Consider the following 24,688-nt stretch of genomic DNA (forward strand, 5'->3'; position numbering starts at 1 on the left):
TTTGCTAAGGAGGGGGCGGCTGCTTAGGTCAGAAGGGGCATGAAGACGATAGGATGGGACCGGCCAGGTCTGGCTTTGGAAGGCTCTCCCAGGGTCTAGGTCAGCTGGACTGGACTGGGCAGGAGAGAATTCAAGACAGGCAGACCACAGACGGCTGCGCCGGTCAAGCTCACCGGTTGCGCCTCCTGGGCCACCCCGGGCCCCTGCTCTCTGCCTCCCCTGCCCCCGCGGTGCTCATGCTGCTCCCGTGAGCGCAGAGCGGTGCCCTACGTGTCTGCTGGCCTGGCCTCGCCCCAGGGGCAGGTCTGTGCGGCACCGGCCCTGGAGGAGCCCTCCGCAGAAACCAGCTCGCGGCCAGCATTCACAGGGAGCATCTGCGGTTTCCTCGGGTGCACACAGGCAGAGAATGAGCCTCCTGAGGTTCCCCAAGAAGCTGGGTCAGTAGCCACCAGTTTCCCTGCTCCCGGTGGGAGGCTGACAGTGGCAGGTCGGACCCCTGTGTGTACGCCCACACCCTGCACCCAGGCACCTTGTGAGCACCCACTGTGTGTTGGTGAGATAAGTGAACAAGACCTTTGGAACCTTCCTGGGGAGAAAAAGATTAATTCCAAAGAAGACTCGAAGCAGATGGCATCCAATTCAAAGTGTACACTCCTCTAATTGTTTCGAGAGCAGCCCCCGTGACCGCCACTACTTGGGGGCAAGGACCCAGCCCCTGGCCGCACCCCTGCCTGCTCCTGCCATGGCCCCGCTGTCCCAGCTGTCTGTGCAGGGTGCGCCCCCGGCGTCCGTGCATGAACACATCACCGGCGGGAGGGACAGGAGGCAGAGCCTCTCCCTGTGCCCAGGCGGCCAGGGCCCGGAGCAGCTGTGTGCTCCAGTTATGCCTTCTCCAGGAGACACCACTAATTTCCATGATTGCTGATATGCCTAAATGGCATCCTAATGTAACGCAATTTATATTATCTCCGCTTGGTGTCAGTTACCATTGTGTTCCATGACGTTCCATGGCACCCACCCTTCACAAACACACTGAGACTCCCTCGCGGCCTCCCCAGCTGCATTCGGCTCCTCCCCTGGTCACCTGCGCTGCACCCACCTCTCAGTTCCAGGGCCTGGAAGGCAGGGAAGACCCCTGTGTCTGGACCGGGTACTGCCTCCCCCCGCCCCCACCAGCCAACTGCCTCTGCTCAGCCTCCTGCAGAAATGCTCTCTCAGACGGCTCTGCCTTCCCCCAGGACCCCCTCCCTGGGCCCCCCTCCCTTCCAGTTTAGGCTGTGCCTCCTCCACGTGGCCTTGACCCCTTCCTGCAGCTTCAGGGATTCCCCCTGCTTACCTGTCTGAGGTGCAGTCACTCAGAGGCTCTGCGAGGCCTCTCCTCCCCTCCCCCCTCTCCGATTCTCTCCCTCTCACCATCTGTGTAGTCTTTCCTCTTCCCTCTTCCCCTCTCCTGCCTTCTACCTGAGTGACCTTCCCCATCAGTACCCCTCTCCCCTGTCCTGCTCACACACATTCTGCCGCCCCTTCAGTTCCCTGCCATCCCCGGCTCTTGTCAGTTGCCCCTGCCACACCCCCGGACACTCTCCCTCCCATCAGCTTTTCCTGTCCGTTCCCCCTCTCTGGCTCAGTTCCAGCAGTTCACCTCCTAATCTCAGCCCGGGTCTCCCACTTCGACACTCTGGGACCCCGGGTGTCCCTGAAAGGGAACAGTCTCTGGGGAGACGCCCCTGGACAGACCGAAAGTCCAGAGTCCGCTTCCCCATGGCCCCCCATCATCTTGTGCTCCATCCCTTCACCTGCTCTCTGCCGGACCCATCGGAGGCACGGACGCCAGGCAGGAAGGAACAGAGAAGAGAGAAGTAACGGCAGCAAAGTCACTGTAGCCGCAGAATCGCTGGGAAGGCACAGCCCCAGGGTGCGGGCGCCCTCAGGCTCCCTCCGGCCCCCAGCTCCAGCGCCCGTGCTGCCTCTGAGACACCGTGGCGGACTCTGCTCCGGGCAGGGAAGGAGCTAAGAGTCCAGAAGGGCAAAGGCCTGTGCCTACCACCTCGCCCTCGGCGGTCCTGCCCTCTGCGGTCAGAACGGGGCCCACCGCGCAGTTCACCCCTGCGTGCCCAGCCCTCGAGGCGGAGAAGAGGAAGCTGGGTCTCTCCCGGCGGGAATCGAGGTTTCTCGGAACATGGATGGCAGTTTCTGTCTGAGTCCGCGGTTCTCAACCTGTGGGGCGTTCGACCCCCAAAGGGGTCGCCTAAGACCATTGGACAACACATATTTCCGATGGAGATTCATAACCGGAGCAAAACTACAGTTGTGAAGTAGCAACGAAAATAATTTTAGGGCTGGGGGTCACCACAACATGAGGAACTGTAGTAAAGGGTCGTGACATTAGGAAAGTTGAGAACAACTGGGCTAGATGAACTTGAGCCTCAAAATGCAGCCATGCCAACTTGCATACCGTCACTAACCTCCAAATAGTATCCGCCAGATTTTAGAGTCTCATGACAGCCCCACTACTCAGCTGTAACTCAGGATGGGCAGAAACGGCCTTAGAGACAGACACACGGTGAGCTCAGGGTTCCAGAAACTTCCGCCTCTTCCCTCCTCCTTCCACAGACACTGGGCTTAGCCTTCCCCTCTGCTCAATCCCCCCCAAAATTTAAACCAGAGGATTCTACTTAACCGATCACCTCGAGTTAGTTATGACCATAGCAAACGCTGGTTTAAAGCTTACTTCAGCCAGGTGCGGGTCTAAATACTTCACAGATACTCTCATTAAATCCTCACTCTAACCCTACAGTTATCCCCCTTACAGGCGAGAAACTGAGGCATGAAGAAGGTATGCTCTTTGCTCACGGTCACCCAGCTAATAAGTGCCCGAGCTCAGATCTGAGCCCAGGCACCCTAACCAGCACGCTGCTCCTTCCGCTTGGCCTGGCTCCGGTGATGGAGGGCAATCAGGACACACATAATCCAAAACAGAAAAATCCCAAATGGCTGTGCATGCGAAATGCATCCGATGATTCGTTTGCAACAATGTTTCCTTCTGAACCCTGACGTGCAGAAGCTGGCAGCAGTTTGGTCTAGGTTATCTCCGGGCACAGGAGCAGCACACCCTGGGAGATGGGTTATTCCTAGGGGTGAGCAGGTCCCCGGGGCAGCTGCTCAGCCTGGGCTGGGAGAGCACGGGGCCTGGGGAGAGCCCATCTTCTTGAGAGGGGAAATACTCGCCATCGGCTTAGGGGTTGCGCGGGAAAGGCCGCCCCCGCGACCAGGCCTGCGTGGCTCGGCGGGCTTGGACGGGAGAGGTTTGGTTCGCCACTTCAGGGAGAGCCAGCAAAACCCTCGCCCCAACCCTGACGTCGTCCCTGCCATGTGGGACCCGCCACCAAGAAAAGGGGAGGCAGGTATAAGAGAAAAAAGACCTGTGATGTTTTTTCCTCCTCCTTCCCCCATTATACCCCAAAACCCATATTACCTGTGGTTTCCAGCAAATAAGCAGGTGGGCAAAAACAGAGGTGTGTTGGGGGAGGGGGATGGAGAGTGGGGAAGAGAGAACAAGAGAACATTAAGCTCTTACACTCCAGAAAGTTCAGGAAAATAATGATTCTCCCGGGCCCTGCCTGCTTAGGGGTCTGGCCAGGTGCCTCCGTGGGTTGGCCTGTTGGCCTAATGGGGGCTGTCGGCCCTGTTTCGGGGAGTGGGTGTGGAACGGGTGGGAGGGGGGCTGACCCGAAACCTGGGTCTGAAGCTGTCTTCGTGGTCCAGGTTAGAAGATGGGGAGCTGTGGGACGGGGCTGTGGGATGGGGGTCTGTGGGATGGGGCTGTGGGATGGGGGGCTGTGGGATGGGGCTGTGGGATGGGGGCTGTGGGACGGAGCTGTGGGACAGGGGGGCTATGGGACGGGGGGCTGGGAAGGGGTGGATGGGTTGGGTTAAAAGCTGCCTCTTAAAGGGATCCTGTCACCAACCCCACATACCTGCTTCCTCACCCCTGCATTTGGGCCACATGCACATCTCAGGCTGGGTCCCCAGAACCCTTGGCAACAGGGGCCTGGCTAGTTTCTGCGCCGGTGGAGCCAGGCGCTGGGCCCACCGAGTCACTCGCCACAGACCACAGGGTCAACCAGAAGCCTCCAGGAGGACGGCCTGTGCGAGGGCGAGGCCTGAACCTCCAAGGAGCCAGCCAACCCGATGGCCCAGGAGGGGCCTGTGTGTGCTTCCTTCCCTCCGCACACACGCACCGAGACCCAGGAGAAAGGGGGACACCTGGTCCCCAGCCAGGAGGGTGACAGGGTCCCTTTAGGTCTCAGCCCCTCCCCTGGTGCTCGCCCGCTGATTAACCTGTGTGTTAACCTCGCTTCTGCCTGTTCTCTGCCTCTTTCTCCCCCTTTCTCCTCCCAGAGGTGTCGCAGACCAAGACACGCGAACCCTTTTGTTTCAGGTCTCTGGTGGATGACAGACTCCAGCTCATCCTCCGTCCTTGAGCCCTAGCTTCCCACCATCCCCCCTCCGCCCCCACACCCGAACCATGTTTTATTACTCGCTCTCTAGGCCAGACGCTGACCATCCTGCAGTCTACTCTCCTCCTGTTTCTCTTCTTTCTCTCCCTCGACCCCCCCCCTTGAAATAGCTCTACCCACAAAGATGGTGTTCCTATCTAGAGATAGCCACCCCCCATGTTTTCCAAAATTTAATTTTAAGACACATGCCTATTTATAGTTTGTTTGGGGCCCTCGCCCTTTACCTTCCTCCCTCAGATCGGCCCTCTCCACTGGCCCCCAGAATGACATCTGGGAACCTGGGAGGGAGCCGGCTGTTTCCTGCTCATAACTTCTGATGTAAATGGGAGAAAGAGGTCCCACTCGGCCTCAAAGGGTCTAGCGTGTCCAGAAAAATGACCTGGGAAGCCAACAAGACAGCCATGCATTGAGGCTGACCCTCACCTGACCCGTGCCCTGGCCAACCCCGGCCTGGCTGTCGCAGTCTCACAGTGGCGCTTCTGTTTGCTTTTGGCAGAAAGGCCTGGGAACCGAGAGGCCCCGTTCCCTGTGACCTGACCTCCCCCACTAAGAATAACAGCCTAGGACGGCATGTCTTGCGATCCCTCTGGAAGGGGGCACGGCTGGGAAGTGGGGAAGTTAAGGGAGCTGGGTAGAGCCTAGAGGAAATGGAAGGATGCAGACTCTTGGCTCTTGTGAGTAAAAAATAAAAAGGGAGAGTTGGCAGCCTTCTGGGGAGCTGGGGAGAGAGACCTGGGAACTCTCCGGGGAACTCGAGAGCTCTCGTACCCACTCGCCAGTCTCTAGAAATCCATCTCCCGGCAGCCCCGACCAGTGGCTAGAGAACAGGAAGAGTCTGGCTCTGCTGAGCCAATGTGCTCCTGTCCTCTGCTGTCCCCTTTGCAGACGTTTCTTTAAAAACCGAAGGAGCTGATGTCCTTCTTTAAAGAAGACAAATGTCTTTAGTACTCCACCCACGGGAGATGAGGCTGTGCTGTTTCTAGGGGTTCCTAAACTGGGACCGGATGTCCCACGTGGCCCCAGCGTTGCTCTCTAGCTCCCACACCTCTCGGACAGGCAGATGGCCCACTGTGTGCAGAGCCCACCCACCCAGGACTCCTGGGATCCTCTAGGGAATCTGGGACGGCCTAGCCCTTGGTTGACCAGTTGTCCAAGTGCCTCAAAAAAGTTTTTTTTCAAAAGAGTATGTATCTCTTCCCTTATCTAAGTATGGTGGAGGAAAAAAATTCTATGTGTATAGGGTAAAGTGTTGAAATCCGGACACTGGCCTTCCCCTCTGTGCCAGAAGCTCCATGACATGCCCTCTCCCCAGACTACCCATCATCCAGTGCTCAGGAGAGGCTGTGATAACCTCGTTCACTGTGGTAGCACCTGCATTTTAGTGGGACCCTGTATTAGAATGACAGTGTTGGGGAAGGAGCCGGGGGCAGGTGCTTTGCTTAGGAGATACCCAGAGAGCACTGTCTAGAGCCATATCCTACACTACGCCAGTCCGAGGTCCCCCCGGACTCTCCCAGTCTGAGGTCCCCCGGACTCTGTCTCCTTTCAGTTAGGAAAGCTTTTGCCAGGACAGAGCTTCCCCTAAAAGTACTGGGGCATGTCCAGTGCTGGAACAAGGCGTGGTCCCCTTGTCATTGCTGACCTGGCCACCTGTCTGGACCACACTGCAAGCTACTCTCTAGGTCTCAGATCACCCATAGGTACCACCAACCACTCTCCTCTAAGGGGCCGTCCAGCTGTGTTCCCTCCCTCCCTGCAGACAGGCCCTTCTGACAAGAGAACCGGGGACAAAGGAGATGCTGAGTGCGGACTGCAAAGAGTCCAGCCACACCCCTGCACCGCTGCAGCTCCTGCTGCTGGTCCCCTTCCCCTCCGGCCCTGCTGGGAACTAGAAAGGGCGTCGCGCCGGAGGGCGGGGCCATGGGGCGGATCTGGGGGAAGGGGAACCTGTGGCTCTGGGAAGGCAGGGCAGGAGGATTGGACTGTTCTCTCCCTGGCCACCCCCTTCTCCCCTGGGCTCCTGGGCTCCGGTCACGGAGAGGGTGTTTGGAATTCCAGCAGCAACACTGCGGTGCCCGGACGGTGATTCTGATGCTGATTGTTGCTCTGTTCTTGTCTGTCTAATATTCCTTTTTAATCCCCATCCTGCCTGCCCCTCCCTTATGTAGGGTTACTTTAGTGATCCCTGGAATGTTTTTGACTTCCTCATCGTAATTGGCAGCATAATTGACGTCATTCTCAGTGAAACTAATGTGAGTATGACTGCCCTCCCCAGGAAACCTCTTCCTTCTTCTTCTGCCTCCTCCATTTCCCTCTCTCTCTCTCTCTCTCTGCCTCCTTTTATTTATTTATTTTAATTTCCTGTTTTTACCCCCCTCCAGTCATGCTTTTTATTGAACCTGCGTCGTCCTGTGAGGGAAAAAAAGTGGGAGCTTCTCCTCTTTTTTTCCACTAGTCCCAGCTCGGCCCTCTCTGTGCCGGGCCCGGGAGCTCGGAGCCGAGGGGAGGGAGCCGGCCACGGGAGGCCGCTGGCTCCCCGCCCCGGTGACCGCGGCCCAGCGTGACCTTTGAACTAACCCAGCTTTTGTCAGGCCTCTCCGCCCTGTGAAAACCAGGTTCCCCAGGTTTGAGCCACCAGGACTATAGAGTGGTAAGAGAGTATCTACTATGCCCACGTAACCTCTTTCTTTTCTCATTTTTTTTTTCTCTTCTCTCCTTTCTTTCATGCTTTTTTTTTTGTTGTTGTTTTTTTCATTTTTCCTCTTCCTTTTTGTTTTGTTTCCCTCCTTTGTTGTTGGTTTGTTATTTTTTTCTCTCTCTCCTCTCTCTCCTCTCCTCGGCTTCTCTGCTCCATGCAGCACTATTTCTGTGATGCATGGAATACGTTTGACGCCTTGATTGTTGTGGGTAGCATTGTTGATATAGCAATCACCGAGGTAAACGTAAGTACTGGCGTCTGGGCCTGGCTGTCCCTGCCTGCTCTAACACCCCTTGTCCTTCGCGCTTCATCGTTTTCCTCCGTCCTTCCTCCTCCCCACCTCCTTGGTTTCATTTAGTTGTTTCTATTTGTTTGTTTACATTGGTTTAAAGGACTTTTTTTTCTTGTTGCTTTATTTTGAAAAACAAAAAACAAAAAACTTTTTTTTAACCTTGGAACGAGTTAGGCCTCCCGTCCCTGTGTTGATGGCTGCACCTCTCTCTCCCCCTTCACAACCGGTCTGGCATGACTCCACTGCATAGGAGGCTGCAGCTCTGGGCGTCACGGAGCGAGACGCCCAAGGGTCTTGACAACTGGGCGGCGGCTGGGGCGGGGACCCGCACCCCTTTGCACTCCACCTCCACTGCAGACCTCTGCCTGGCCTCCGCTGGCTCCCCACCCACAGCACCGTGGAAAGGAGCGCTCTCCAAGTGGGGCGCTGGGGTCAGGGCTGGTCTTTGCCGGCACTGTAGCCCAAAGCCTGGCCCATTGCATCCACACTTTGCAAGGGCGCCTCTGATGTAACATCAGCCTGTCCAGGCAGCCCGGCCCCCCAGGCTCGTGTGGGAGAGAGGAGAACCTGTGGTGTTCCGCTTACACCCCTCTTCTCTGCAGTGGCCAAAGAGCCAGGTGGCGGGGTGACCCGCCAAGGGCGAGCCCTCCGAGGCTTCTGCTCCCTCTGGCTGGGGCAGCGGCACCTCCCTCCCACATGAACCTGCCCAGAGGCCTGACTCTCGCACCCCCTGGTTCTCTCCCGTTCCATGCCCTCACACCCGCCCTGGCTCCCTGGCCTCAGGCAGACCCCAGCCCCTGCGCTCCGAGGCCCTGCCGCCTTCCCCAGAGCTGCCTCCTCCTATACAGTTCCTACCAGTCCCTGCACATGTCTTCTGTTACCTGGCATGTTGAAACCTCTCTCTTTATCTGTAGGCAAGCCCTCTGCAGTTAGTTTTTAACCTCTGTTAATTTTTTTTGTCATAGTTTTTCCTTAATTAAGAGACTTGGTAATGTTTGCACAAACCTTTGATGCACTGAACCATGAATAACAGCACGGGACTGACATTGTGTAGTTCTGATCAGAGATGTTTGAAACTACCCTACCAACCACCACCATCTCCCCACGTGTCCCACCACCCCTCTTCCTCAGTATTCTGCTCACCCTCAGATGAACTGACCTGTCCCTCTATTGGCCTGATTCCCTGATTAGAAGCCCCTGTCTGCCCCTCTCCTAGCAGGTGGACCTTGACAGGCTGCATCCTCCCAGACCCTCCCTCAGCACCCTCCCTGCTCACCCTGTAGCTCCAGATTCAGCTGCCCCTCTGTCTCCCAGATCCCCGAGTTGTCTTTGTCTCATGATGTGTGTGTGTGTGTGTGTGTGGTGTGTACACTTGCCCTCGACTTCTTCCAGTAAATTGCAGGTCATGAAAATAAAATCAGCCTCCCTACCGTGCTCGGTGCCCCCTCCCCTCACACCCGCCCCGCTGTTCCTGGGCACACGCCCCGTTTGCAGGCCGGACGGCCCTCAGGTGTGTCTCAGGTGCTGCCCAGGACCACGAGCTGTACATGCCGGAGTGTCTGTGGTCGGAGCAGCGCTCTGGACGGAGGAGGACTCGAGGAGAGGGGCAGGGAGGAGAGCCCCATGGGCCTGCCTGCAGAGGGTGTGGCTGTTCAAACTGCAGTACAGACAGATCCTTATGAGACCTGGGCCAGGGACGTGCAGCCCGCGAGATCGCAGGGAAGTGCAGGCAGGTGACAGCAGGCTGCTCCACACGGGCAGGGGGACCCAGGGCCGTCCCGGGGTCAGGGGTCAAGGCCACATCATCTCTCAACTGCGGTTTTCCCCCAAAGGAAAACAAGGACAGAGCGAGAGGAACTCTTTAGGTTCCACAGGAGAGGGGCTGTGTTGAGGGTGGAGAGGAGGCTATGAGACAGGGAAGGACTCAGCACCGCCACGCAGACCCCCCGTTTCTGTGCGGTTTGCTAGTGACAGTTCCTCACCTTTGCATCTGTCTCTGAACTTCCCTGTGAGCCTGCCAGGCAGGAGTCGTCACCCCAACTCGCGGGTGCTGAAGATGCTGGGGAGAGGCGAAGTGCCCATGGGCATGCCCAGTGGGAGTCCAGGCCTGGGGGGGGCCCACTTACTTCACCTCTCTGTCCGCGATGCCCTTCGATAAACACACACGTCTCACACCTGCCAGGATTCATTCCGCCCTTACGTTCTGTAATTTATATTTAAAGTAACCGTAACTTTTTATATTCTAAACAAAAAATGGCTTATCAGCCCTCCGTGGAGTTGGAGTGCACCTGTCACCAGCCCCCCGCGCCATGTGGAGGTGCTCTTCACTCTGGATTGAGTGAAAAGTTGCACTGAAGTGTTGTCCAGAGATTTCACCCGGGCAGCGCGTGCAATGGAGAACAGGGGACGTGTACAGAGACCGGCCCGTGCCCCTCCCGCACCCGCACCGTGAATGGCTTGCGACCCACAAGGCAAATGTAACAGCCCCAGGCAGGAAAGGGGCGTGGCAGAGGGGGAGGGGCTGGACGTGAAGGCCACTCTGGCAGTTCCTGTGTCTTGCCTCTTCTTCCTCCCGTAAGGAAGGCTTAGTTTCCTCCTCCGTCAGAGGGGTGTGATGATATTTACGGCGCTGTGTCTTGAAGCTGAAGGAAGAGCATCTAGTTTAAAACCCTGTGTAAACTGTAAAGCGCTGCAGAATGGAAGAGACTGTGGCCCCCAAGCAAATGACCTTGTTTCCCAAATCCCTGCTGGAATAGCTGGGGACCTGTCTCTAGCCAATTGTTCTTCATTGTAACGTACCACCCGCAGACACAGTTCGAGCCCTTGTCCCCCAGACATGGTTGGACTCTCGGCGATGGCTGACAGGTGCGGCCAGAGCAGCTTGCTGACCACGGCCCGTAGCCCAAGCCTAGGCCTGCACTCAGATAGCAATCAGTGTTGTGGATGACAAATCAGTGAGCAATAATGCTGAGTGTCAGTGGCCGGCCCCTCTGACCATATGGTTCTGCCTCTGGCCACTACCACTCACGGGTCTCACGTTCCCTGGGGCCGGGCACTGCACAGCTCCAATCTGTTCCCCTGTGTGCCGCTCCAGGCCTTCCAGAATCTTCTGGCCTCACTGTCATCACACGATCCTCATTCCCCGCCCCATGTTCTGTTTGGCGGGAATCTACACTCAGCCTCAGAGGAAGCCACGAGGGCTTTGCACCTGTCCTTCATCCTCTGTGACTCTTAAACCCACAGACATCGGCTCTTGTTCCCCTCACCTGCGTGCCCTATTCATCCTAACTGCCCTCCAGTTCTCACATTTCAGCTCATTTCCCCTTAAATGCCTTCCCTTCCCTCCTTGCCCTTACGAGGCCAGGGCACCCCCCCCTCTGGGAGGTAGATTTCCCACCAATCCCAGGAACCAGTGCTCATCCCGCCACATTGATTGGCTCACCTTCTGTGCGGCAGGTACGATCCTGGGCACCTGGACTGCCTCCGCCCACATAACAAAAGCCCCCTCTCGTGAGCTGGCGTTCTTGGTCAGGGACAGGCAGACAGTGAGTGGTGCCATGAGCACAGACAGTACGGAAATCCCAGTCTGTCTAAAGCTGTAAGTGCTCAAGGAAGAGTACGAGCCTCCGAGGGGCCAAGGAGCAGCCACGGGAGGGGCTGTTCCAAATAAGACGAAGTGAGCAGTTACCCACGTAGACACCTGGGGGCGCTTCTGGGGCAGGAGGAGCAGCCACGGTGGCTGGTGCAGAATGAGCAGGGGAGACAGCAGGGGCTGGGGGTCCCGGAGGGGGACCAGATTTGGGTTTTTATGCCGAGCAGGAAGGGGAGACACGGGTGCCTTTGAGAAGAGGTGTCCCCTGATCTGACCTGCCTTCCTGAAGGACGAGTTGGCCGCGTGTAGGGTCAGGGTGGAGACAGAACAGCATGTAGAAGGGGAAGGCGGCACCACGGGGGAGGACGGTAGCAACGGCCGAGTCTCAGTCTGCCTTGGAAACAGCACGAACAGCACCCCCGGGCAGACTGGACGTGGGGGCGGGAGGACCGTCCAGCACGGCCGTGAGGTGTGGCCTGAGCGGTGGGAGGAAGAGCTGATGGGAACCGCGAAGGACAGGAGGCGGAGCACCCTGGCAGGAGTTGCTCCCTGGGACGTGCACCTCACTTCCCGGTGGGGTGGCAGGTGGATGGTCGGACACAGTCTGAGGTTGGGGCATGGGATCGTCAGCACACAGACGGTACCCAAAGCCATGCGGTGGTGAAGGCCCCCGGGGAGGAAAGGACAACAGGAGAGAGACAGGACCAAGCAGGGCGGGGCCTCCAGCAGGAGAGCGGCGGGGCCCTTCGTGCTCAGAGCCGGTCTGGGGCTCACTTTCTGCCCCTGGAGGTGCCTCAGAACCACTGTGGGCTGTAGCCAGAGGGCGTCGGACGTCCACACCCAGTGCCACTGCGCTGGAGTCTGCTCCCCCCGCCTGCTCCCCTGAGGCATCACCAGTTCTGTCGGGGGCTCCCTTCACCCCCGGAAGGACAGAGCGCAGCATCTTGTCACTCTGAGGAAGCCGCTGGTCTTCCTTTATGTCTTGGGTCTGAATGATATTTTCCAGAGGGAACACCCAGAGCCATAACCCCTGTGGTTGTTAATGGAAGTTCCTGGAGCATCAGAAACTGCTCCCTAACATTCCAGTTGGAATCGACGTGGGTGCCTGGCCGACAGCCCTTCCCAAGACTCTTCCTTATGGTTCTGTACTTTAGAGTCTGTTGTGCAAGAGAGAGCGGAAGGAAGGCCTGGGGTCCTGCAGTGTGGATACAGGGAAACATCCCCAAACCGCAAATCAAGACGCCTGTGCTCTGTCTCCAGCTCCAGCGCGATTAAGCCATGTGACTTAGCCGATCAAGCCCGGCCCCTGGGCCTCAGCTTCCTGGGAGGTAAAGGGGGTGGGGGCAGGTGGAGACAGTCTCCTGGGGCCTTTGTGACTAGCACTCCTTGGTTCTGAGTGGGGCATTTTCTGGTCGTGTGAGGCGGATGTTCGTTTCTTCCGCACCACCCTGCCAGGTTGCAGAGCGGAGGTGCGGTCCTTCCCTGTGCTCCAGGGCCACGCGGGATCTGCTCCCCTGGCCTCGGGATGGCTCAGGTGGAAAGGCTCCCCACAGAGGGCTCTGGCGGAGCAGGACAGAGGCTGTGTGAGGCCTGGAGAGCCCCTGGGGAAGGTTCAGAGAGAGGAATAGCCGGGGACTTAGGTCGGAGCCAAAGCACTAGTCCACGGAAGTGACCAGAGCAGGCAAATGAGTAACAGGGTCCGGGCTGTGATCTCAGCTGATTCGAGCAAGGTGGGGCAGGGAGGAGGAAGGGGGAGGGGAAGAGGACCGTGGCCCTGCTCTTTGTGGAGCATGTGCCAGGCATCCCACTAGGACATCACACAAGGTCAGATGAACACCTCTTAGTGCTGATTGTCCGTGAGAGGAAACCAAGGCTTACACAGGATGGACAGTTTGCCTCTAGCTAGTGGGTGGCAAGCCCGGGACAGAGCTCATTGGCTGACTCCCTGGGCCAGGCCTGGGCACCGCTGAAGGACCCCTGCCACTCACAGGCCTCGGTCAGTGCACTCCCAGCTTCGGGACCTGGGACAGAGGCTTAACCTAACTGCCCTGTGTCCACTCATGCTGCTAGTGCCAGACCAAGGGCCCAGCAGCGCTGGGGACGCTCGGGCAGAAAGCAGTGTGCCCGGCCGGGTTCATGCGCCTAATCCACGGGGCTCAGAAGAGGAGGGCGAAGAAGGGCAAAGCAGGCCCACAGACAGCTGGAGCTGGAGGAGAAGTGGGGGGCGAGCAGGATGGGGATGGAGTCAGCTCCAGGGGTGTCCAGAGCGGCACACATCGGGGCCTCCAGGTGCTGGCCCCAAATCCTCCTTGCCCCCTCCCGAAGCCAGAGGCACCCTTCCACCGCAGACCCATAGGCACGACTTCTAAGTAACAGTGCCTACCGGCTCCCCGTGGAAACAGGAAAGCAAGTCTGGCTCCTGCTCTGGCCTCGGGGCCTGGACAGCAGTCCGGAGTCTCCTGTCTACGGCACGCCCAGCCCGCTGGCTTGAGTTAGAGAGCTCAGGCCCAGGCAGCCCTCTCTCCACATCTCTTGGCCTGGCCCTCAGCCTGGCCGTCTCGGTCTGCATTTTCCTGTCCCTGCTGGAGCAGAGAAGGGGCCAGAACAGCACAGGAGAGACAAGCCTGCATGCCCCGACCCCGGGAGCCATGATGAGGGGGAAAGGCAGACAGGTGCAGGCAGAAAGCGGATCCGTCCAAAAATGTCAGCGTGAACGCAGCGGTGGAGGCCCGCTGGCCAGAGCCCGTCTCCGCTGACTCCCCGGCGCACACCCAGCACCTGCTGGCCGGCAGCCCGGGATGTCGGGGTTCACAGACAAGGACACTGAGGCAGAGCGCAGCTCGCTTGTTCTCGCGCGTCAACCACAGGGCAAAGCCAGAGCCTGGCCTGACTCTCAGTTCTGCATGTTCAGTGCAGGGGGCTCAGAGGGTGACATTGCCAGACATGGTCTAAATGACAGCGGTCGGTGTGGCCTGGGCTGGTTCTGAGGTGCATTAAAGAAAATTGGTGGTGTCAGGCCAAGCTGGGCGGGGCAGACTTGACCCTGGGTGTCTCCCCACACCTCCGTTCCCGTTGCTGGGTCCTTCCTTCCGTTGCTGATGGAGCTCCTGCCCAGCTTCTTTACCGCCATCCCCACAACAAACCTGATGCGACCAAGCTGTCGTGTTTCCGGTGCACTAATTCATACTAAGGTGGTAATGACTCAGTAAGCTACCCTTCCACAAAGTGATGTTATCTCTAAAGAGGAAGGGTAATGCTCAGCCTAACGGCTGACTGTCTGGTGTGTCTAACGTAAGACTTCCAGGAACATGACCCCCCAGGGAGGAAGGCGTTCCCCAGCCTCACGCTCCCGTGGTACCCGGACAGCTTCCTCCTCTGCTTGGAAATGAAGTTGGCCCTCGAGAGATGTGGCAGAGCCCCTGTGGTTGCTGGCAGGGAGACAGCCCACGAGCCTCGGCAGGCAATGTTGCTGGACACAGAGGAGCCCTGTGAAAGCCCGCAGGCCCCTGGAGGGCAAGGCTTGGCGTGCGGGCGGCAGAGGTGTGCGGGGAGGCCGGCATGGCACACACAGGCCCGAGGCATCAGGTCTCCCAGAGCGGCCGCCTTGAGACGTGTCCTGCAGGCTTGTCCCCAAAGGCCCGTGGAGACTTGCTGTTTTTCTACCCATCGTGATTTGGGTTCCAACCCGGCTGTTGGGTCACCTGTCAAGGCCTCTGCCTTCTAACCAAGTCCCCTCCACTTTTATTTTCTTCCTATCTCTTTTCCTTTCTTCCTCTGTTCTCATCCCTTCAATCCGGTACAGCCCTGTCCGGTCATGTGAACTAGAAGAGCACCCGGGGTGGGCCAGACAGCCTTCTGGGGCCAGCCGGTGTCTTACTTTAGTTCTCGCAGGCCGAGCGGGCTCCCGTTGCCGTATTTGCCAGAAAGCTTCTAAAGCAAAGGGCCTAGACTGTCCCGGGAGCTAGTAGGGAGAGTGAGAGCCACCCCTCAGGCAGGCTCAGCAGCGCCCACAGGGGCCCCCCAAGCAGCGCCACTCCTGTGAACACCCTGAGAATCGTCTGCTTTCGCTTATTTCTGTTTTGAGTCTCTCTCTCTGCCTTAACTCTCATTCTCTGTCCCTTGGGTCCCCCCCCCCCCAGAGGAATTCCTTCATGTTGTTAGCACTGCCTACAGCTCTCATCCATTTATTCTGTATGGGTTCCTTTGCTGGGATGCCTGGACACCGGCTGTCCTTCCCAAGGGGAGATAAAGCTGCCCCGCACGTTGGTAATCAGTCTTGTTCAGCATGCGTGTCTGGCAGGTGGCAGCAGCTGGGGAGACATCAGGCTGCCGGTGAATAGCTCAGTGACTCCTGCAGCTTAAGGTGCTTCCAGCCACCTGAGCTGGCCACCAGGCCGTTAAGACGGCGGGCGGACCGCCACTGTCCATGCCCCCGATTGAGCACACACAGATGAGGAGCAAGGGTCTGTCAACACCCACGCTCTGTAGCTCCCAACAGTCCCCTTGGGGCCGAAGTTCCCCTCGGGGGATGTTCCGGAGGGGCGTTTCCTCGGGGCGCCGGTAGCCACAAAGATTCAAGAGGGCTCATCTCTTTCGGGCTAGAATGTTTCCTTGGAGAAACAGAGGCCAGCCAGGGAATTTTCAAGAGGGTGGGCGTGGGGGGAGGGGCTGTTGCTCATTCCACTCTCCACCTTGTCATCTTTGGGCTTACCTGCCCTTCTCTATCCAGTGGTTTTGCCTCCCTCACAACTCCCCCATCTCCCTCTTCTTGCCTCTCCTCCTCCACAGATCCACTTCCATCTCTCCGTTCATTCCAGACCCACGTGGAAATGTCAGCTGCCCATCTCTCCTTCATTCGCCCTTATATCTAAGAGTCATTGACATCTACCCTCGGCTTCGGTATACCCCAGCTGACTTGTGGTTATTTAAACTCTGCATCTCCCTTAGCAAGGAAGCTCTCAATTCAACTTCGGAAGGTTGCAGTTTAAAACGTACTTTATTTTGGCTTCCTGAAAATGCCTTTCCCGTGGCCAGCTCTGGTGGTGCCGAGGTGCGGCATCGCCTGATTCCTTCCCATCTGTCGGCCACGCTATTTCCTAGGTGTGCACTTCTCCTGCTTGAAAGAGGAGGTAAAAGGATAATGCCCCCCCCCCCCCCATTAACTGACACTTGCTGGCCTCCAGGCCATGAAGGTGGTGTCAAATGTTTCCAGAAGCCCCTGGCTCCTGCCATTCCCCATTCTGTCTGTGTGTACCAGCCTGATAATTGTCTCCCACCCTAGATTAACTGGAGTCTCACCAACAAAGCCCAGCTGCCCAGCCTTCCACCATCCCTGGTGCTCTCAGAGCTGAGCTCGCCCTCCAGTCCTCAAGTAGGGACGGGAGCAGAGACAGGAGCAGAGACGCAGAGCCGGGCGGGTGGGGTGGAGGCAGAGCCCGCTGGAACCTCACCCGCAGGAGTTCGGGATGGAATTCACTTCACATCCACTTCCTAAGTTTTAGACAAAAGATTTTTTAGAAGAAGCAAGGTTCCTCAGCAGGGTAGCCAGTGAAAGACACATACTCCCATGACGTCACTTTGCGTCCATTTTCAGAGGCACGAGGAATTTCAGTGGCCGGGACACACAGCCGAGGCCTCCGTGACCGCCGTTGGGGCTGGGCAGCCCGTCGGTGGGTCCTGTTTCTGACTCAGCCCAGAGCTGGCTTCTCCGCAGGGAGTCCGAGGGAGTCCGCACCTCTCAGTCCACGTGTCCAGGAGGGTGCAGCTGTCTTATGAGAATATTCTGGAAGACAACTTGGTTAGATAGTCCAGTCTAGGTATCTATCTACTCCCTAACCCCTGAGTCCCTAGTAATCGTCACCTCCTAGCTGTGCAAAAGGAAGAGCAGGAGGAGGGAGAAAGTCCCTTTTCACATGGGGAAGAGCTATTTTCAACAACTTTTAGATCTCCGGGGACACAGGTAATGTGAACTGGGAAACACGTTCCTCTGATTGTCACATTCCTGGGAAGTCCCTCCATCTGGGAGAAGACTCTCTCGGCCAGCGCCTGTATTCCCTGACTTTGCCCGAGCACCCTCCTTGTGGACCAGTGGTAGTGTCACAGTGAGCAGAACAGTGTGTTCCGAGCCCACCGAGGCCGCACTGCTGACCTGAGTCACCGGAGGCTCTCTCTCTAGCTGCCCAGTGGCTCTCCATCGTCCCTGCCAGTTGTACCAAACCAAGCTAGTCCGCATGAGGATGCTGCAGTGCGTTCATTGGCTTCTCCTCTCTATCTGCCCTCCCCGTTAGCTGGAACCGCTAGCCGGGACCGTTTCCGAACGTGTCCCACCTCTGCCTCCCACGTTATCACCTTATTTCATTTTTACAAATTGCATGCACCAATTAAGCTAATTGGCCCAATACCTTTAACCCCTTGAAAGTTACCAGATCATTAGAAAACAATGATGAAGGAATCAGCTCAACCATTTAGCCCGCACGGATCCTCCGTGGACACAGTGCAATATTAAGGCGGGAATGTTTGGGAGGCAGGCAGCTCTGTGGGCTCCTGGGGACGGGAGAGCAGGGAGGGTCCCCAGGTTCTGGGGGCACACGTCTCCAGGGAGGCCTACCACCCTTTTCCCCAGGAAGACTGTGGATGGAGAAACTATCAGCTAACTTGGGGAACGGGAGCAAATCCGGAAAAGGGTCAGAGACGGGTGCACAAGTACTCCAGGCCACCAGCTAATTCCAAGTTCAGCTCCAAAAGTAGAACTCATGCCAGGTCGTTTTTCAAGACGAACTAGGGAGTCACAGAGAGTGGCGAACAACACAAACCATCTCCAGGCTGAGCGTGCAGGTGGCCTCGTCCAACTGGTCCTGTCCCCCCGTCTAGCTCACCAGGGGGTGCCATCTGCAGCTGGGCAAGGGGACCAGAGATGAACAACTGCACCAGGTCATAAGGAATGTCCTCGGGGGCTGACCGTGTGGGAACCGTGGGTCCTCGAGAGCAAGGGCTGTGTTAGGCTTCTTCCTTTTGGCTCCACTTAGAAATGATCCCGTGACTGCTTCCTGATTTTATTGAGCGGTCAGTTCTTTTTAAGACCACGGATTTTGTGAACATAGCTCCTCACACAGAACAGGCTTGTGGGAGAGGCTGACCAGCAACACTGCCCCAACAAGTCAAAAGTGCCCTCTGACCCAAGTGCCCACAGTAGACAAGTGGATAAAAAAGCCGTGGTACATTTACACAGTGGAATACTACTCGGCTGTAAAAAAGGAGGAACTCTTACCCCTTGGGACAGCATGGATGGGCCTGGGAAGCATGATGCTAAGTGAAATAAGCCATCAGAGAAAGACAAGGACCATATGGTTTCACTCAGATGTGGAATCTAATGAACTAATAAGCAGAATAGTCACAGACTCAGACAGAGAGCAGGCTGGTCGCTGTCGGGGCAGGGGCGATGGCTGGGAGGCTAGGTTGGAGGTGGAGGGACTGAGGAAAAAAAGAAAAAAAGAGAGACAAAAGTGCCCTCTGAGAAGTATGGCTTAAACCCTGAGAAACGTTTAATCTGCGAGTCTCCTGATCCTCCCACAGTGACAGTCTCAGGAGCACTGCCATTACCTGGGCTGGGGACCCAACACAGGACCCCAGCCCCCGTCCTCCCCTCCCTGCTGCCGTCACTTCTGCTGACCGCGTCCTGTCTCCCGTTACGGAGACGTCTCAGGAGGTTCTTACATGAATCCAAAGGTACAATCCAGGTGATTAGAACAGTCCTAAAGCTACATTCTGAACTAAAATATGACTTAAATAGATGAGATCTTAAATAGGCGCTATAAAAGGCTAAACATCCGCAAGCAAAAAGACAGTTAAGACATTTAGAAATCCCAAATGAAGGATTCGGGATGTTTAAGAAGTAAAATAAAATAAAACACATAGTTTAAACTTCTAAGTGGCTAGGGGTTACTCAGTTAGACCGTGACTCAGGTGAGTTCTCTAAAGGGTGTTCCTTCCGGGCCTCCGTGGGATGGGGTTGACCCAGAAGACCTTCAAGGGTTTGCCCAGGCCTCTTAGCAGAGTTTTTAGGGGGAATCCAAGCCTGCTGGGAACTCTACCTCATGCCTAGGCATCGCGTGTAGCCATTACCATGGGAACACAGCACTCGGCCATCCTGAAATTCCTCCGTGTGCGTGTGTGTGTGTGTGAGTGTGTGTCCGTGTTTTACCCCAGCCCGCTAGTCAAACCCTAGTGAGCTGTCCTCCGCGTGGGGACTGCCCTGAGGCAGAGACTGCGCAGGACTGTGCTCCGTGAGTGGCTGGAGCGTCCCTTCCTCTTCTCCCCTGCCTCCTCCCCTTCCCCCCCCAAAGGACATCCTACCAATTTGCTATGGGGAAAAAAAGGAACTTGCTGAGAAATCTGTTGCCACAGGGATATTTTAGGTCTGCAAGCAAATGTCTAGTTGTGCACATTTTAATCCTTCAGAAACTCCATTGCAACCTCTCTTGGTACCTTAAAACCAGACACACGAGAGCAACCATCTGAAAGTGGAGGGTAAAAGCAAAGTCATGACCTTCTGGGATGAGGGAACAGCTCAGAAGGTCAGGGTCAGACAGGGGCTTAGGCCTGTGTTCTGGGGCCCAAAGAGTGGGGGCGTCTTCCAGAGACAGGCTCGAGGACCTGAGGCCGAGGGCCACGATGAACCTCACCTGTGGCCATTTTCCGTAGCACCTGCCCCAAATGATCTCAGCCGTCAGACCCTGAGAACAGCTTCTTGGGGTGTTAATAATCATATCTTAAATTGTGTGTGGGGCTTTCAAATTTAAAAAGCAACTCCACACTCATTTTTCATGCGATGGCCAAGGTTCTCCACACCTGCAGCCTAGTAGCTTCGCAGGACCCCCTCCCACCTGGGCCTCCGCTTGAGGACCAACCCCTGTGACAGAGCTGAGGGCCACCTCTTTAGACTGTCCACAGTGAGAATGAAAGCCCAGTCTTCCCCCAAACCTGAGGGGCATTGCCTGTGCGCCTTCAGCGGCTATGCAGGGGTCAAGCTAGAGCAGACCAAGGGCAAGACCTGAGAGGTTCTCTTCGATCACACGGCAGATCTTAAAACACAGACCTCCATCCACCAAGCCCCGAAGATCTCCTTGCGAACGGGTGTGGATTGTTCAGCACGTGGCGGGAGATGGGTGGTTGGTAGGCGTGAGACCCAGCTATGCAGAACCCACACTCATGATGCAGAACCTGCCAGGCCTGTGATTCGTCCCTCTGTCACTTGTCCCCCGTTGCCCTCCCTGCCCCTGTGCTGCTCCTGTGTTAGCCGAGACCTAGAATACCGACATCTTCGTTGGAGACTCATTACAGCTTCTCTCTATCTGCCTTTCTTTAAAGCCAGCTGAACATAGCCAATGCTCTTCCTTAATGGTAAGACCGACCCTCCAATCCATGCTCTGAGCTTCCGTGACTCTTCTAACATCCCCGCTCCTACCCACTCACCCCGCAGAGTCTCCCGGAGCCCAGCCTGGCTCCTGCTGCATGCGGCCACCTGTCCGTCCTGCACCTTGCCTGCCTGCTCTCGTGTGGGCTGTGACATGCTGTCTGTGTAACGGTGTCCTTCCCTGCCTGAACTTCCTCTGGATGATAATTCACTGTGATCGTGACTGTCTAGTGAGCCACTGGGAGAGAACTGGACCCAAGGGCAGTTTCCTGTTAAACACCCTGAGCACTCCACTGGCGAAGTCTCTGACCTTAACCTGATGTGGGAAATTGCAAGGGCCCCTCTGAGAGCCGTGGTGAGGCCTGGGGGAAAGAGGGGAGAGGGGGATGACCTAGCAGGAGGCGGAAAGGCAGCTGGTTACTTGCTCCCTTGATCAGGCGTCTGTGAGGACTGGCCTGCTTTCGCTCTGAGTGTGAGGCCGTCGTCAAAGGTTTAAGCAGGGATTTGTTACTGAGAGTGTGGTTGCATTTCCAGCCACCCCAACAATGTTACCTGTGAATTTTCCTAAATTCCAGAGTCCGTTAAATTTAGGCTATACTCACTTTCTGCAGCAGGCTGCAAGCAGGAGACTGTGTGGTTGGACCACTATGACTTCACGTGGGAGTCTGTGATTTGCCCTGGCCAAAGTGATAGAGATGCCACTTGGCGTGACCTTGAGATGTCCTTGGAACAGCCTTCCCCAAAAGGCTGGCATCACACATTTCGTGGGTGGGATGATTCCCTGAGCCCCGAGAGTCAGCAGACAAGTGGGGTGGCGGTGTCCCCTGCCGTGCCCACCCCAGGCTGGGCGGAGGGCTGCCGAGGGAGGGGCTGCTCCCCCTTTGCGGACGGCCACCGGGACCTGATTCTTCACTGCGCTGTTATTTGGTTGAGTAGAGGAGATTTTTGTGTCCGCGTGGAGTGTTTATTCCCCTTCGGGCGCATCAGGAAGCTGCCGCCGCCGGGGCGGTTCTGAGCCCACAATGGTTTTTATTTTTTAACTCACGAGACCCAGATGCCCCTGTGGCACAACTGCTCAGACTCCTGACACCCACAGCGGACGTCCCCTGCCGCTCTCCCTTCGCCTCCTTGCGGAGTGTGGTGGGGCTGGCAGCCGAGATAAAGCCCTGAGCCTCCGCTGCGTCCTCCTCTGGGGCTCCCCATTTCTCCAGGAGAGGAAGTAGAATCTCAAGTAGATGCAATAGGGATGCAGAGACTGACGGCGTCAGAGCCCTCCCAGTCCACGCAGAGCAGGGCTCAGGCAAGGCGAGGCCGGCTGCCTGCCCCCCCTCTCCACCCCTTCCCCACGGAGCAGGCCCCGCACCCACAGGTCTGCCCTGCCTGGGGGCAGCAGAGCCCTCTGAGGACAGAGCCGGCTCTGGTTTGGGTGCAGAAGGAATGCCGTAGTCACGCCCCATCTGGAGAGTCTAGAACTAGAGAGACGCCCCCTGCTGGCCTCTGTGCGCCCTCCCAGGGAGGTGTGGGATGTGCCCCCAGGAAAAGCCTCCTGTGAATCCTGCCACCTCCCATGGATCTCCCGTCCCGAACAGGAGTGGGATGAGTGCCTCTGGAGCGCCAGCCACCTCAGTGACCGCCTGGAAGCCCTCCAGGGTTTTCATGCTAGTGGGATTTGGGGGATGGGTAGTGTCGGGAGGCTCCGACCTGAAAATGATGAAAACGAAGCCAGAGATGGGAATAGAGAGTGCAGAGGGCCTACGCCGGTCCCCGAGGAGCCAGAGGGAGGCAGCGATGGAGCAGTAACAGGAAGCCCAAAGGTCCCCTCTCTCCCGGTGCGCAGGGCTGGGTGCACTGCACTGGCTCTGGGGGCGGCAGGTGGCTGTGGGTCCGTGTGGCGGGAGGAGGGTCGAGGGGATCAGTCCTTGTTTTCCTTAGGTCTGGAGGCAGACAGTGACAGGGGAGTCTTTCCTGCCCCCCAAACCCTGGCCCGGCACGTGCCCATGCCCCGGGACCCTCCAGGTCCAACGTGCCCAGATGACCCCTGAGCCTGCAGGCCTTCTGTGTGCTGTGACCTGGACTCCATCCTTCTTCCCCTGGCCCTTGCCCTCACCCCCAGGACTCCCTTGAGGAGACCACCTGCCTGAGCAGGACCCCTTGGTCCTCTCACTCCAGCTGACCGCCTTGCCCACCTCCCCTGCGTCTCACGCAGCTGGAGCGGAGGTGCCCGCTAGAGGCCCCGGGGCAGAGAGAGGGCCAGCTCCAAGCCCGAGGGAAGGTGAGGGCTGCAAACCAGCCGCTGCCCAGTGCTCCCCTGACCCCTTCCCTCCTCCCTGGAGCCCTGTGGGCAGAGGCTGAGGCAGCAGGAGCTGGCACGGCAGAGGTCTGGAGCCCCGAGTAGCCAGCAAACATGATCCTTCGTGGGCAGCCCGCCCCACCCATCAGGATCCGGGTGCAGTCATCCCAGAGGCCAGGATGGGGGCCACCACCCACACAGCCCCCTGGCAGAGGCCTGGTCCCCTCTGGATGCAGGACCCTCAGCCAGGCAGGAGGGAGGCTGGGGCTTCTCTCTGGGCACGCGGCCTGCACAGCCTCAGAGGCTCCCGGCCTGGAGTTCAGGGCACATGGAAGTTCCTCATGGAACCTTCTGTTGCCCAACCAGGAGCTTAAGAGAACAGGGAAGAAGGGGGCATGGAGACAGTAGGAAACGGGCCACGGGCTCTGCACTGGAAAGGTGGGCGCTGGCTCTCCATCTGTGGCCCGGGAGAGAACCCGGGCACCCAGCCCGGCCCTGGGCTGTCGGGGCGGGGCCCACCCGCTCTCGCCCCGCCCGCCCCTGTCGCTGTGTTAACTGCCACTCCTGTCGCCAATGGATTCCAGACCACGGAGGAGAACTCCCGCATCTCCATCACCTTCTTCCGCCTCTTCCGGGTCATGCGCCTGGTCAAGCTGCTGAGCCGAGGGGAGGGCATCCGGACCCTGCTGTGGACCTTCATCAAGTCCTTCCAGGTAGTCACCTCCCCCGGAGCGCTGACAGAGGGGGAGAGCCTCCTCCCCCCCCCCCCCGGCCGCAGGGCTGCACCCCCAGCTCCCGCCGCGCTCCCTGAGCTGGGGGTGACACAGTAAGGGAAGGAGCAGCCCTCACCCCTGGAGGAAGCAGCCTCCCCTCTGAAATGAACCGGCTGGACTCAGTCGGCAGTTTTCAGAAACATGCTTCTGGGTCCCCAGATTCCCCCAAACTCCGATGGGGAAGGCTGCGAGCGCAGGTGGGGGGCTGCCCGGCTCTGCTTTCTTCTCTCGTGTGTATTTTCTGTAAGATCGTTGCACCCAGGGGTGCTGTGGTGGGACAGATTGGAAAGCCACGACCCGGCCGGCTCTGGCATTGCCGCAGGGACTACTTACTCGTGGACTTAGCCAAACACCAGGGCCCTGGTGGAGTGAGCAGGGTTGGCCAGCGTAGGGTGCGTTCTCTCCGCTCAGCCATCGTCTTCCACCTGTGACAGCAGAGGGAGGCTGGCCTCTGGCCGCCCCTGAGAAGTGTTATGTTAGCCTGGAGTTAGGGAGAAGCAAAGCTGTCAGGTCACTGGGCTCCCTGAAGGTGAGTCGGCAGGGACCCTCCATGTGACCCCAGCTTTTCTGACTGACCCCGAAGGCGGCTTCTCCTGCCCGGGGAAGGTCCGCTTGCAGGCTTCCCAAGGCGCCGCTCCGGCACAGAAGGGTTCCTCCCGTGTCCGCTGCCCTGGCCCAGCGGGGCCCAGGGCCGGGCGTGGAGTGGGCCCCTGACCCAGCTGTGCCATAACTGAAGTTACAGCCCGAGGTGGGGGTGCTGCCGTCTTTGGAACCCCACCCCAAAGGCATACACACCTCTGCAGACAGCCTCCTGCCCTGGGACCTCATCTGAGCCCCGGCAGAGAGGGCTCCAGCCTGGCTGCCCTCGTAGCAGGTCCTCCTCCCTCCAGGCCCAGGCTGACTCCTCACCTTGTGATGAGCCATGGCCCCTCCCTGCCACCCCCACCCCACCTGAGCCCTGCTTAGTCCCTGGACATCTGAGGATTCTGCTGGAGCAGGACTGGGCTGCCCCTGTGCGAGGGTACACCCTGGAGTCCCACAGCTGTGAGTGACCACACAGGCCCCCCGCATACCCACCAGCCTCCACCACTTCCTGGGAAGGAAGAGGCAA

The 24,688-nt window shown here is 58.0% G+C and overlaps 1 protein-coding gene across 12 annotated transcripts in view; it reads left to right on the forward strand.

The window, feature by feature from the left end:
* The window catches only part of CACNA1C (calcium voltage-gated channel subunit alpha1 C), a 579,936-nt gene that overhangs the window by 511,678 nt on the left and 43,570 nt on the right, over window positions 1–24,688 (forward strand). For 4 of the 12 annotated variants that reach the window (XM_036252393.1, XM_036252389.1, XM_036252391.1 and 1 more), the window contains exons 30-32: window positions 6,689–6,772; window positions 20,469–20,501; window positions 23,389–23,517. In XM_036252393.1, the coding sequence (XP_036108286.1) occupies window positions 6,689–6,772; window positions 20,469–20,501; window positions 23,389–23,517 (246 nt within the window). Of the gene's footprint in view, window positions 1–6,688; window positions 6,773–7,378; window positions 7,463–20,468; window positions 20,502–23,388; window positions 23,518–24,688 lie in introns of all 12 variants that reach the window. The other 8 variants (XM_036252392.1, XM_036252385.1, XM_036252390.1 and 5 more) reach the window with 4 other exon arrangements.

This window comes from Molossus molossus, unplaced genomic scaffold (assembly GCF_014108415.1).
Source record: "Molossus molossus isolate mMolMol1 unplaced genomic scaffold, mMolMol1.p scaffold_m16_p_10, whole genome shotgun sequence".
In the NCBI taxonomy this organism is placed as follows: domain Eukaryota; kingdom Metazoa; phylum Chordata; class Mammalia; order Chiroptera; family Molossidae; genus Molossus; species Molossus molossus.